The sequence below is a fragment of the Protopterus annectens genome, chromosome 3.part0 (genome assembly GCF_019279795.1).
Source record: "Protopterus annectens isolate FY-2018-M chromosome 3.part0, PAN1.0, whole genome shotgun sequence".
Taxonomy (NCBI): domain Eukaryota; kingdom Metazoa; phylum Chordata; order Ceratodontiformes; family Protopteridae; genus Protopterus; species Protopterus annectens.
Window position 1 is genome coordinate 226,038,588 of NC_056731.1, and position 15,689 is coordinate 226,054,276.

General features: G+C 38.7%; 1 protein-coding gene across 1 annotated transcript in view; it reads right to left on the reverse strand.

The window, feature by feature from the left end:
* The window catches only part of LOC122796318 (ATP-dependent translocase ABCB1-like), a 329,590-nt gene that overhangs the window by 198,544 nt on the left and 115,357 nt on the right, over positions 1-15,689 (reverse strand). Inside the window, exon 11 of the mRNA XM_044064705.1 lies at positions 11,068-11,181. Coding sequence (XP_043920640.1) covers positions 11,068-11,181 — 114 coding nt within the window. The remainder of the gene's footprint in view (positions 1-11,067; positions 11,182-15,689) is intronic.

A 15,689-nucleotide genomic window follows, 5' to 3' on the forward strand; every position in this document is an offset into this window, starting at 1 on the left:
ATAGCATCAGCCCCTCCGCCTCCCTTACCAGAATATGAGGCAAGTGAACAAGTTAGTCCACCCCTGCGATACCCTGCTGTCACTGTAAGTAGAGACACTACAAAAGTGAAACCGTTTATTAGAGATCCCATCGAGACCAGGTCTCGAACACGGGCAGGAAACTCAAAAGGGGACATTGAATTATATCAAATGAGTAGAAATTCATGATCTATGAGTGAAGAAGAAATATGCCCGCTTATAGAAGTGCCTAATCCTCAGGCAGGACAAGAAGGTCAGGACCCAGCTATCCTAGTGTACAGACCCTGGACTCCGGAAGACATCCGGAATTCCCCATACAAAAGTTAATTTTAGAAAGTTCTTAGAAGATTTGCAAGGAATGAGGCTAAGCTATAATTTAAATGGAGAAGAGGTGGAAAAAGTAGTCAGACAAATTGTGGGCCAGATTGGCACATGATTAGTGGCGACTGGAATGCCCGTGAAGCTGCGCTCAGGCCCCTCCCACATAGCAGTGCAGAATTAGACTTACAGAACGAATCTCTGAGAAATGGAAACCTAGGGCAGACTGGACTTGCAGTAATCAATGCATCCAACAGGAAGGTGAAACTATTGACAGATATTATGCCAGACTATTAGAATGTTTTAATAACCACTGTGGAATGCAGGTTCCTGAAGATCAGACACACGATTCTCCATATGAGCAGCAGTTAAAGAATGCATTTTTGAAAGGCAGTATTGCACCTATAAGCAGCTTTATTACAAAACACATGGTAGATCATCGTACAAGCAGGTTACAATCATTGCTTGAATATGCTAGGCATGCCAAAAGGCATTTTAATAGCAAAAAGGAAAAGAAAGCCCAAGTATTTTCTGTAGAAGATGGAGCAGAAGTTTATGTAGTGCAGTCCGGGAAAAAGGGCAAGAGAAATGCCCAGGGAAACAAACAATCTGATCAGCGATCAGAGGACTTTGAAGGGCGAAAGAAAAGGGGTGAATGTTTTAAATGCGGTAAAAAGGGACATTTGGCAAAGGATTGCAAGAAAAACAAGAAAGCAACCACGGATGATAAAGTGGGTGAGGACTGACTATATGATAGTCAGGAATCACTAGAAGGGGATAGCAGAGAAAGGACAAGTGAGAATGTGTTGGAGGGAGTAGAGAATGTGACAGAAGAAATACAGGAAGTGCAGGAAGTCACGGATAGTGAAGAAAATGAAATATTAGATTTGGCTTTATTGAGCTTAGAGCTCTATTTAGCAGACACAAAACCAGAAGTTACACTCCTGGTAGAAGGGAGGGAAGTCAGATTCTTGTGTGACTCAGGGGCATCACAGACCCTGATACATCCCTCCAAACTGCCAGAGTCACATATTAGTGAAAGCAGCTAATGGACAGCTGTATCGGGAGCCCCTCTCCCATAATATTGTGATAACTGATCCTGTTTCAGGATTGACCCAGAAAAGCAAAATTGTTGTTTCTGCAAAATGCCCAGTAAACCTCTTGGGCAGAGAGCTTATGCAGCTATTTGGTATAGCAGTAGTTCCGACTATACAGGATATGGAAGCACAGCGACAAATTGATACCTTTGCAGTGCAAATGGAGGGTAAAATGTTTTATTGGTACAGCCAGGACTTGGTTACAACTGGTCCAGGGGCAGTGACTGAAGAGTTGATGAACGTAGCCATCAGCAAGTTCCCCTCCCTTGACATTGATAAACAGCATTTGTTGCACTGTACTCTGTATTATTGTAACACACCAGGACCTGATAAGGAATACGAGTAAGAATTGTTTAGAAATCGTGCAAACAGATTGATATTATGTAATCTGTACTGGGACACAGAAGGGAACAGTGTAGTCAGCTGTTCATTGCCCCAGGAGTTCTTTGCAATTTATAAATCTAATCGATTACCACATGTTAGCTTAACTAAGGGCAAGAATGTAAAATGGGTAGACTTAGGAGAAAAAGTCACGAGATGGGAAAAACAGACAGAGTTAGAACTGTCAGAACAGGGAATACACATGCAGAAGCTAACTTGGATAACTCAGACCCACCCAGCTATACACTTGCAGCCTAGCAAGGACAGATGATTAGTACACCTATTGAAGGAGGAAGAGAATGCCTTACAGAATATACCAGAAACTCTGTGGTCAACAGGAAAGTCAGATGTAGGACTTATTCGTACAGCGGGACCAGTTACTATTACACCAAAGTCAGCATTTAGACCACAAAAAAGACAGTATCCCATAAGGAAAGATGCAGAGGTAGGAATCAAACCTATTATAGCAGCTTTACTTAAGGAAGGGGTGCTGGTGGAATCTCCTGATTCACCATGTAACACACCCTTATTTCCTGTTAAGAAAGCGAATGGAGAGTGCCGTATGGTCCAAGATTTACAAGCTATAAATGACGCAGTAATACCAAGGGCACCTACAGTGCCAGACCCACATACCCTGTTGAATGATTTAAAACTTCAAAAGAAATTTTTTTCTGTGGTAGATATCAGCAATGCGTTCTTCTCGATACCAATACACTCTGACAGCCAGTATTGGTTTGCATTTACATTTCAGGGGAAAAGGTATACATATACGTGACTACCACAGGGGTATTGTGAAAGTCCAACAATATTCTCACAAGAAATGGCAAGCAACTTGATGGGATTTACCCCACCAAGAGGTAGCCAGATTTTGCTTTATGTTGATGATATCCTGCTGGCGGCCCCCGCCCAGCAAAATTGTAAAGAAGATACCATAGCGCTATTACAATTTTTAGCCACTAAAGGACATAAATTAAATAAAAATAAACTGCAGCTTTGGAAAAAAACAAGTTAAATACCTAGGATATGTAATATCCAAGGAGGGTAGGACATTAGATGAGGACAGAAAAGTAGCAATTTTGCAAGCACCAAAACCCACTACCAAGAAGGAAATTATGTCCTTCCTGGGTACGACTAATTTTTGTCGGAGTTGGGTTCCAAACTATGCCTTGGAATCTGCACTGTTGACTAACCTGATTTATAAAAAGCCTATGGCAGCACAGGATTTGTTACAATGGACACCAGAAGCAAAATTTGCTTTCTGCAAACTGAAACAGTTAATAGCGTCCTCATTAGTTTTGGGATTACCAAACTATCATAAACGTTTTTTTCCAAACTGTAGTTTGTAAGCAAGGTTATATGACATCAGTGCTAACACAGCAGCATGGGGACAAGCAATGTCCTATTGATTATTATTCATCACAACTGGACCCAGTGGCACGGTCTTTACCCCACTGTGTACAAGCAGCAGTTGCAGCTGCAATGGCAGTACAGGCTTCAGCCTCAGTAGTTTTGTTCCAGCCTCTCACATTGAGAGTGCCTCATGCAGTCACGATTATTTTACTGCAAGAGAAGGTAGCATATGTTTCCCCTGCTAGGCATCTTTCCTGTATGACTATATTGTTGAGCCTACCTCATATGACAACTGAACGATGTACGACCTTGAACCCTTCTACCTTGCTCCCAACCCCTGCAGATGGCACACCACACAGCTGCCTACAGGTAATTGAGCAAAAGACACTTGCCTAGAAAAGACCTTAAGGATGTTCCCTTGGATGATGCTGAGGTGACATACTATGTGGATGGCTCATGCAAAAGGGGTCCTGCAGGACAGAACCTAGTAGGATATGCAGTAGTTTCTGATATTTAGATTATGGAAGCAAAATCTTTACCACACAATTTATCTGCACAGGCAGCAGAATTGATTGCCTTGACACGGGCATGTACCTTAGCAAAGGGTAAATGTGTGAACATTTTTACTGACAGCCAGTATGCTTTTTCTACTGTACATGTTTTTGCGCAACAGTGGAAAAATCGAGGAATAATAACATCTACTGGCAAACCAATCAATCATGCACAGTATATTTTGGATCTTTTAGAATCTATTCAGTTACCTCAGAAAGTAGCTATTTGTAAATGCACAGCTCATACCAAGCAACAGGACAGGATTTCAAAAGGTAATGCGAGAGCTGATACAGCTGCAAAGTAGGCAGCTTCAGAAGTATTTCTTTTGAATGAGGAATTACAACCCTCAGAGATTTTAGACTTAGAAATATTAAAGACAATGCAGACACTTACTACGCAAGTCGAAAAACAAAAATGGGTAAAACGAGGAGCAATTCTCGAAAAGGAGCTGTACATCTCTAAAGAAGGGAAACCGATATTGCTGTCTAATTTATTTAGATATGCAGCTTTGTTGAGCCATGGGCAGTGCCATGTCTCAACAGGGGGGATGGTACAGCTGGTGAACCAAGTGTTCACGACATATGGATTCTTAAATTACTCTAAAAAATTCTGTTTGGTGTGTCATGTTTGTAATAAACATCATGCACAAGGGGCGTTAAAGCCCAAGCAAGGGAGTTTCCCTACACCACCGTATCCATTTCATACTATCTGTATGGATTTCATAGAGTTGAATAAATGTGAAAATAAGAAGTATTGTCTTGTCATTGTAGATATGTTTTCCAGATGGGTGGAAGCCTTTCCGACTAAAAATCCAGACGCAGCAACTGTGGCCAAAGTTCTTGTTAAAGAAATCATCCCTAGATTCGGCATTCTGGAAAGGATCTACAGGGACAACAGCACACACTTTGTAAACCAGACCATACAACAGTTAAGTAGACATTTTGGTATTTCTTTAAAAAATCATTGTGCGTATCACCCACAATCTGCAGGGCTAGTAGAGAGGCATAATGGGATTTTAAAGAATAAGCTAAGGAAGTTAATAGTAGAAACACAGAGAAATTGGGTGTACTGTCTGCCCCTGGCACTGTTGAGCATGAGAACTGTTCTGAATGCAAAATGATCGACTCCTTTGGAAAAATTATTTGGAAAGGCTTATTATATACCTCAGTGGAAATCTCTCATGCCAGCAGACCAGGAAGCTGACAGTACACTAGCTGAGTATATGCGAAACTTGTTAAATTCTAAACATTTGTTGCAGTCAAATTCTGTTTCAGATAAAGAACGATCCAGACCGTCAGAAATGGCAGTGTCCCCTGGAACCTGGATTTGGGTGAAGACAGTAAAGAAAAAGAATTGGGCATCACCAAAGTGGGAAGGTCCATATCAAGTGCTTCTGTCGACACCCACTGCAGTCAAAATTGCGGAGCGTGCCTCCCGGATCCACCTGATGCACTGTAAATTAGTCAAAAACTTTGAACTGGACAACAATCTTGTCACATGCCAAGAGTAAAAATGATAGAGTCCAGAAGAAACAGGAATGCGGAACAACCCTTTCCTCAGAAGTATTGCACAATCATCCTGTTAACTGTACTAGTGACAATCATCTTTTTGTTGTGGCCTTTCCTTTTCACAGCCACACAGACTGAACTGAATAAACGTGAAGCATTACTCATAGACTGGCATCCAAACTTTAACACTTACCAGGCAATTAAATATGTGTATGCTGAGACTTTCAATGTTTTGAATTGCTGGATTTGCACAGCTTTGCCAACAGCATAAGGGGGGTTATTAATGACTACAGTCCCCCTAGGGGTCAATGAGACCTGGGAGAACTTGATTTATGATACCTCAACCATTACATCACAAGATAAAATAGCATTGCACTTGTCTGTTCCACAAAAGGGAACTGTGAGTTTTTATAAAAATGATACTGTTCAGGTGGGTTGGAGCAATTGCAATGTGGCTGTTCCTTATAAATGTTAGACTAAAGGTAACAATGTAGATCTTTATTGTAATACAAACTAGGATTCATTTCTTGGATTGATGCACAAAACACTTGACGAAGTAAAACATAATTCTGTTCTTTATAAACAACTTGACAGAAAAATGTTTCATGTAGGGCGAGTGTATATTCACAGCAAAGTTACTACTAAAGTGGAGGACTGTTATTTTGTTTGTGGCAGAAAGGCATACAAATGGTTACCTGAGAATTGGTCTGGCAGTTGTTTTTTGGGTTACCTGGTTCCGGTCATACGACACACTGCAGTTTTGCCTCGAGGAAAAATTCAAAATGTCCAAGAGGTTGTCAAGAAACCTGTAAATCCAGTAGGACAAATCGATGCGCATTGTAAAGATCATCATTCCATAGGCAAAAGACTGACACATATGGACTTGAGTGATAGCGTTATATTGTGGGCAGGCATATTACCAGCATATGGAGCAGTGAAATCGATCTGGGAGCTGAGAAAACTGTTGAAACTTCTCGAAGTAATGAGTAATGCAACTTTTTCCGCTCTCGAATTGGTGACTGATGAAATGAATGCTATGAGAACTGTAGTTCTTCAAAACTGCATGGCTCTCAACTTCACCCTAGTGGCGAGAGGTGGTACTTGCGCTTTAATCCAAGAAGAATGTTGCTTGTATATTCCTGACCATAAACACGAGATAGACAATCATCTTGAGGTAATTCAGCAAGTGTCAGCCATGACCAAACCAGACCCAAACCCACTGATGGACTTTTTCCAGAAATGGTTTGGGGGGTGGGGTACTATCCTAATGAACATCCTGACTGCCATTTCTGTAGGAATGCTCCTACTAGGAGTATGTGTTTGTTGTGGCATGCCCTGCATGAAAAGGCTGATTAAAGATTTTATAGACATGTCAGTTTCTGAAACCTTATATCAAAGTACTGAGTTTGAAGAACTGTTAAAAGATTGAAAATGCTTTCATGAGGTTAAACTGAATGACTCTCTTAACTGCAAATCCTAAGTGGAAGAGGTTAGGAGAAGAAAACAAACTGTTTATGCTTATTTTGAAAGTAGAATAAAAGTATTAAAAGGGGGGAAATGTCAGAAAATATGTATTAATGTGTGTATTAGTAATATGTTTAGTGCATTTAGAGCTTGAAAAGGGTTAACACATTTATTCTATTTCATACTGCATAAATCTGTACAAACTGCAGATGCTTTCTGACCTTGTATTGTTATCTAAAATCTTGCTTGTGTCTTGGAAATTTACTGAGAAGCAGATGACTCCTGCTTACGTTAGGAAAATAATGAATAGAACAATACTACTTGTATGAAACTTAGACAAGAAGTTCCATTTGTGCTGTGAGAAAATACACAGCTGTAGAAGCTATAGATAATTAGGACAAAGCCTGTTTGAAAATATGAACTGCAATCAGCATTTGCTTGTATCTGAGTTAGAAGAGTACCTTGAAATGTAACACTGTACAATAGAAGCCTGAAAACGAATTAGTGCCCACCAAGGCTAGGTTGTTTTTCTCAAAAGTTTCTCACAAATCTAGTCATGTCAGCAGAAAATCTGAGTAACATCTGCTGTAGAACAATACTGAAAGTTGTGTTTGATTACGCCAGCCATAGAAGGACATGTCTTGTAAAACAGTATAAGAATAAGCATACTTCCTGTTAGTAGTTAGACAAATCCTTGTATTTGCATGTTTTTGTCTCCTTGCAGCAAGTAATTAAATATGCCTTAACTGAATCTTTCATGTATTGGTCTTTGAAGTTTTTTCCTTTGACAGACCTAGTGTTGTAAAATAATGCATTTATGTTTGCAGAGTTGGTCTATTTACAAAAGAATGGCGTAACTATGGGGCACTTCTTGTGCCAATAGCTATGACAATCTAGTAATGGATAACTGGGAAGAAGAATTTCTTTTAAGTAATCATAGATTCTCTACCCATTTAAGATTTTTTTAAATGGTTCATGGATGACATTTTGATTTTATGGGCTGGACCAGTGGAGCTGATTTGAGTGTTTCTTCCAATACCTTGAAAACATGACCAGTTTTCTGAGGTTTAGTGAGACAATATCTTTTGATACAAAAGATTTTTTAGATGTCCATTTGGTCAAAAAGAAAGCAACTATTGAGACTAGACTGCATAGGAAAGAGTGTCTTACATTGTACAAGTATGCATCCAATGCATATTTATCGTAATATACCTAAGAGCCAAGCCCTGAGATTTTCTAAATTGCATACAGATGACCATGTTTTTAATGGTGCCTTGCATAAAATGATAGAGGGTTTTGTTGAGAGGGGATATTCTAGAAGTGAACTGGATGGCTTAACTGATGATATTAACAAGGTACAAACTGATACGGCCAGGCCAAATTTTTCTGATAGAACCTGTAGAGTTAAATCTAATAGAAGTATAGATGGTAGAACCAGAAGGGTCCTGGCATATACGAATGATATAAGAAATATCTGTGAGATCATTCATAAGAATTGGCCCATCTTGTTATCTGATAAGGTGGGGAAAGTGGTTGGTCCCCACCCCATATTTTGTTTTAAGAATAGTCCTTCTCTTAAACATCAGCTTTGCTATGGACCAAATATAAGGATGTTTACCACTTCTGACAAGGGATATGGCACATTCCCATGTGGAAAATGTATGGCTTATGGTTATATATCTGATTTGAAGATATTTATACATCCCTGCAATGGTTATAGATTTACTGCTAGATTTTATGTGAATTGTAACAGCAGTTTATCTGGCTCACTGTAATTCTTGTGCATGTTTTTACATAGGGAAGAACAACCGTACACTCAAAGAACGTATGTTGGACAGCATGACAGCATGAGATATATTAAAACTAAAGATTTAGGCAGTGCATTTTACAGACATATTACTGATTTTAATGATCATAGTTTTAGTTTTTTAGTGTTGCAGGGTATAGGTAAGAACCCTAGGGATAGTGATATTGTGAATAAAGTGAAGGTAGTGGAGGTTAAATGGATTACTAGTTTACAGGCACAAAGACTTCCTGGCTTAAATGCAAATGTGCCTTTAAAACCTCTGCTGAAGACACGTAGATTATGTCATTGATTTTAATTGCTTAACCTCTGCTGAATGCATGTAAATTAGGTCATTGATTTTAATTGCTAATTGTTTAAATGATTGATTATTTCATTTGTTAGTTTATGTAGTAGAATATATAATGGAGGTTTGTCTGAAGAAGTGCATTGCGAGGGCACGAAAGCACTTACATCTATTAAACATTTTTATTGGTCGTGTTTGGAAGGTGTATTTTTTTTCTTTTTATTGTTGGATCGTTTTGATACACTCTTCCTTTGTCCACTTGACTAGTTTACTTTGTTGCAAATAAATAAAACATGCTGAAGGGACAGATTTATTGCTCAACACATCTCCCTTTGGAATACTCTATCAGCAATCCTGTGCTTTTTCATGCAACCAGGTGGAACTACCATCATCAGCTTGAGTGGTCATGTCCATTATCTCTTTGCACTGACCCCCATGTGTTTTAGAAATTTCTAATAATAATAATAATAATAATAATAATAACAATAATAATTATATAATGAGAATTTTGAATTTAAGAACTATGCTCCATTAGCTTTTACTCTTGTCTATCTTAATTTCTGTTTCTATAGGACAAGGACATTCCAAACATATTTTATTAAAGTGGTATTCTGACATGAAATTGAAATTCATTAAGTAGGACTGCTGATAAGTTTTGTAAACTGTCTGTTTGGGAAACTCATAAGCTAAATGACTTCTCCAGGATGTGTTGTACTAACTGGAGTAGGGGTAATCTGTATTTTATCAAATTAGCAAGATAAGCAGTGACCCCGAATTTCAAACTGACAAAGTAAGCACTTGCTCTGATAGTTTGATTTAATCAGACGGGCTTAGGTTCAGTTTTTCTTCACAATTTTATATAATTAGAGAGGGAAGCTGCCCTATTAACCTACCACATAAGCAGTGTGTCACATAGAACTATGACTGTTATACTGAACTGCATTAATATTAAAATGAATGTCTGTTGTGAAATTTATTCTATGCACTTCAGTCTTAGTCACTGCAGTGCTGCTTCTAATATAGGTTTTCTGCCAAGGATAAAGGAAAAAAGGCCACCATCATGCTCATCGACAGCAGATACCACAAGTTTCAAACTCTCCAAGCACAGGTCGGTGAATTTCATGTCCACAATTGCAGTTTTCCATAGGAAAGCACCAGTGGTGTAGTTGTTAAGTGTATGCTAGCAGCAATTCCTTTCATTGGGTCTGTGAGTCTGTGGAATTAGTATATACACAAGTTCAGAGGGTGTGGAAAGTTGGTCCCCACAGCGAGGAGGGGGGTGCAAACAATTTTATGTACATTTTTCATAGTATTAATTTCCAAACCAGTTGTGTGAGATGTATGTGACAAGTCATAGTGGAAGCAGGAAAAGCGATGGAAGATGATTTGTAGAAAAATATGGGACATCATTAAGACCGAATGGAGTAAGTTTGAGTAAATACTGGTACAGTCAAAGAGAAATATCTAGTTTGAACAACTATTTTAATAGGGTGAGACAAGTAGTCATTGTCTTAGTCTTTCCTCCCATTTATATAGTAAAGAAAACATACTTCAAACATTAAGAATAGAATGCAGCTGCTAAAAAAATGTACAGTTCAAAAGCTTACTGCAAAACTTTAAATAAGAAAATAACCACAATTTACTGTAAATGTTGCCTACGATACTGACTTAGTCTCTAGTGCCAAGCGGCTTCCAGCAGTAACTGCTATTTGTCCATACAACTAGCAGCAATAAGAAAATCAAGAGCACTGGTTCAGACCCAAAAGTAATTTATTCTCTAGCGCCTTCCCACAAGACCTTCCAGGAGTTAACTCTGATTTACAAATGCAGCTACAAATAGGGTTGCCACCTTTTCAAATGCCCAAAGTGGGACATTTTTTGTAGAAATGTCAGATTTTGCAGGACAAAACATATTACTTACCAGTGCAAAGGATAGAACTTCACTTTTTTGCCAAAATAAAAGCTTATTATTGTAGCATTTGAATTGCTTATGCTATTTCATATAACATTTCGATGTTTCAGATAAAAAATAATTGTTTTATACAACTATTAAAAAAAAACTTAGGAAATATTTTTGTCTTAAAATGTCAGGACATTTGCCATTTTTTGATTTTTTTCGCAGGACACAACTGCCCAAAGAGGGACTGTCCCTCACAAAGCGGGACGGGTGGTAACCCTAGCTACAAAGCAGGAGAGAAAACAATGCTCCAGGAACAGAGTGACTTTGTGCCCCACTGGAACTTTAGTGCATCAAGAAGAGATTAATTTACTTCTTAGAAAACTGCTTACCTGCACAATAATTTTGTAGACTTCATAAGCGGCACCACGGGCATTAGCAATACTTTCAAGGTTTGGTGCTGCTTGGCCCAAGGAAAAGACACCGATGAGTACTGAGAAGAACACCTGTGGAATAAATCATGTACAAAATGACAAGAATGAATGGAGCTGCTTATTACTGTATACTTGTGCTCTTTCTAATAAATAGACAAATATTCTCAAATCACATTGACTCGCACTGAAAGGGTCTGTGACACATTTGGTATTAAGTATTTTTAACCGAGATCCATGGTAATTAATACCGAATCATATCCATTCAACAAAATAACTTTTTATAAATATAAATGAGCACATTTTAGTCAACTCTGAGCTTACAAGTTGATAAGTGTTCCACATATTGCCCATTTGTTCCGCGTTTTTTGATATGGAAAATATAGGCCTACTAACTTTACTCTTATGTACGTCTTTTGTAAGAAAGGTCTTTGATTTCAGAGACCTACATAATAAAGATCTTCAGTCTGACATTTCTTGTCTTAACACACTACTAGAGATGGTTCTTACTTTGTTACTTGTTAAGACCATGTGCCTAAATTGGCAAGTATGTGCATTTATTTTCTTCAGCAGATTCACTGCTGTACCACACACACCACTGAGTGACAGATGCAATTAAAATTAGTTTTGTAGAAATTACATTTTAATCTACATGTAACATTCCTTTCAAATTTCTCCTGTGTTTTATAACAGTCATCCTTCTACTTTACATCTAGCTCAGAGAGCTTCTAGAAGCTATTGCAATTTACAGTTTCCCTTGGGAGAAGAGTAACATGATCTAGGTTTGTAAATGCATTCAAGTTTCTTTTTTGCATATGTTTTTATAATGTTTAATTTTAATATGCTGTGTTGGGTCTATGAACACCTTTTGATTGACACATAAACATTTAAGTACCAAAACTCCAAATGGCCACTTCAGTGAATTTTTTCCACCAGGGGAAAAAAATTTCTTGGCTGTCGTCGGGAATTTTTCCTTTCCTCCACTGTACTGCGATCTCGGAGTTGGTATATTTAGTTAAGAGGGGTGTGGTTGGCAAAGCCCCTCCACTTTGTAGGGTCTGACAGTTTGTTTTGTTTGTGGTTGGCCAAGCGATTTTTCCCCTGGGAAAAAATTTGCTAAAGTGGCTGTTTACGTGTTAATGAAAAGGTGTTTGATGAAAACGCCTTTTTACAACATAATATTGACCCGCTGTGTTCTACCACCAAGGATTAAAGGAAAGGGAAAAGAAGGATACATATTCATTATTTTTGTTGTAGTGGTGCAATGAATATTAATGAAGTAGATGTTACTGAGTGTCAGTGGGTAGTGACATAGGGGAAGCCAGTGGGACATGGGTGGGGGGTTGCTAATGCACATCCAGGGGTGATAGTTCTTCACTTCAGGTTTATAACCTAAAAATGCCTTCATGACACTTAAAACTATGTTGCAGTTCATCACATTAAAGTTAACATCAACTTTTATCAAATAATTCTTAAAGCTTGTTAATTCTAATTATGTACATGAGTATAGATCTTCAAAGCTTTATAAGGCTTGTGCCTAGAAACAAATTTTTGTAATGTTACATTTACTAATTAATAGGTTTATTGTAAACCAAATAGTATCAAACAATCTGCAGCTATTTTCATTAGTTAAGACATTCATGTGCAAGACGGGCCAAACACACACATGCACTGTAATGCCCACAAATATTAGATAAAGATACACATGGAAAAAACTCCCTTAATGCTGCAATATTTCTTTAAACTCCAGAATACTCTAGGATATCACTCCAGATGGATATACTGTAGTCTTGTTACTATAATGTGTTGTGAAAGATGCCAAGTCAATATTTCCCCTCTAATTGTGAGATCATGAAGTGTGGCTTTGGATAAAACAGAAAAAAAAGTAAATAGACATCCTTCATATCATCTAAGCCAACAGCTACATCCACCCAAAACTGCAGTTCCAATAGGCCTGTACCAGTGTTCTTTAGCAACATTTTGTCTGTGTGTATGTGTGTACGTGTGCATGTGCATGTGCATTTATGCACATGTATTTGATTTCTGGGATAGGGTCTGGCTTTACTGTAACCATAAACAGGATAGAGTAGGTATCATAAAATGACTGATTATGTTTATTGGAAAACTGCAAAACAGTTTCGTAGCTGACTTCTAGACTAACTGCTCCAGGGAACCTTTTAAGCCTAGCCATGCTTCCCAAGGTTCATAGGATGATACTAGGCTATTGGCCCAGCGGCTCTTATAAGACTAGCCAAGAATTTCACCCATGTTCCCTCAAAGTCAGCACCTGTTTCCCCTGTCCATCAGGGATACAGGTGGGATCCCAGGGGTGTATTTTCTGTTTTCCATCCAGTCATCCAGGTTCCTGTTAAAGAGGGCTAGAGACATAATCTACTTGACATGGATAGGGAGTCTATTCCCTAGATGGGGGAGTCTCTGGGACACAAATCTATCCTGCCAACAAGTTCTATTAATGTCACAGACCAGATTAAGGGCTTGTGTGTGGGTTGCATGAGTGGAGTTTGACTTACAGATATGCAGCAACTCTATCAAGGCTGGGTCTGAGATGGCCTTTTATGCCAGACATAGGTCACGTCTGAGCAGTCTATAAGAAACTGAGTACAGGGACAAGACATTTAGCATATCTGTATAGGATAGGTGATTCAGATCCTGGATTTTCCTGGTCAGGAACTTCTGTGGTCTCTCCGAAGGGGGCATTGTACTTGATAATGGGTCTGATAAGTGAGGAGTACGGGGATGTTATGAACTCCTTGTTCCTAGATGACATACCCTTATTTATGATGTGGGCCATGTAGAAAGCCTTCTGTACAACGGAGGTAACATGGTGGTCAAAAGTCAGGTTGCTATCAAACTGGGTGGCCAAGTCCCTCATGACTGATTGCATGCTTAGTACTTTATTATTAATGTGATAATTAGTGGGGATGCCATTTTCCCCAAAGGGGATAATGATGCATTTCTTGGCAATTAGTTTGAGGCCATGCTTCTGGCACCAGTCATTAGTTTGGGTAAGACCCTCTTGGAGGATGTTCACATCACTAGGGGAATTTAAGACAGTGCTCAGCTTGCAGTCATCTGCAAACTGGGTCAGCCAAAGACCATTGGTTTTGGCTTGCACCTCAGAAAAGTATATCCCAAACAGTAGAGGCTCCAAGACTGATCCTTGGGGTATGCCGCTCATTATGGGTCTACTACTAGAGGTGGCTTCCCCTATTTTGACAGAGTGGGTTCTATCAGTGAGCCAGTTAGATACCAATCTGTTAACATATGGGTTGATGCCTAGCTGGGATAGTTTATCTATTATGCCCGAGTGGGGAATAGTGTCGAAGGCTTTGACTAGGTCAAGGTAGGTAGTGTGCATCAAAGGTGAGAATCAAACTCTGTATCTTGGGTCTATGAGGTAAGCATCTTAAGCATTATGCAAACCCCAAATGTATTATTGCATGTGTTACCACAAAGATGGTGCTGTAGCTCATTACAACACACCCTAAAATCAACTATGTATACAAGTTTGTGAAAAACTGTCACAGCTGCCAAACATGCAACAAAATATAATTTTTTCAAACCTAACTAAAAACATGACTTTTTTAAAGATGAAAACAATATGGTGTTTTTTTTAATTACATCAGAAAACTGAAATGGAAAACCATGAATGTAAGATAAGATGACTCTCAGCCAGAGGAAATGGCAAATCTGCTTTCTTAAAGAAATAATACCAGACAACTACACTAAGGGGAGACATCCCTTATATAACTGCAAGCCTGACAACTGCTGCCACAAGCAAAATTAAAGGAAAACAAAAATGCCATGAGACCAAAAATTAAAGGAAAACAAATTCCATGGGAACATACAACATATCTGGCAGTTTCTTACTCAGAAACCAAGGAAAGGCTAATTAAACAATGCTACCATATGGACACATCTGTGACCTTTGGCAATAGGTTGTGGTGATACCAATTCTCAGCATAAGGTAACACTAGAGCAAAGCAGTATTGGACCAAGCAGTCTGACCATACAGAATCATGAAGAGAGTCATACTTGTCAGTACTTCTGTTACACACAAAACAAAATAGCTACAAAGGAAGCTCTTCCATTTTGAATCTTTTGACAATCTCAAGAAATGTACCAGTGGCACTTAATGAAGGGCTGATGATGCACGCTGCTTACTTGCTAAAGCTTTTAATACTATTACACATAAAGGAAAACTAGACAAATTAAAAGCATTACATGCCAATTAGTATGTAGTTCAATGTACAAAACAAAGGGTGAGGAGAAAACTGACTGCCCAAAGGATAATATACATATTAAAAGCAGTATATGTCAATCCATTTGTAATTTAATATCTAAAAGCAAAAGGTGTGGGAACCTGCCTGTCTCAAAAGTGGCCACCAGTGGTGCCCTACAGGGCCACAGGGCTGTAGACTTGAGCCACTTGTGTTTAAGCTAGCCTTTCCAGATATAAAAGTATATGGGTTATGGATATCCCAAAATGCTGAAGACTGCAAACTGGGGAACAAAGTTGCTTCAGTATAAAAAAAAGATACCGATGTTTTCAGAGATGCTCT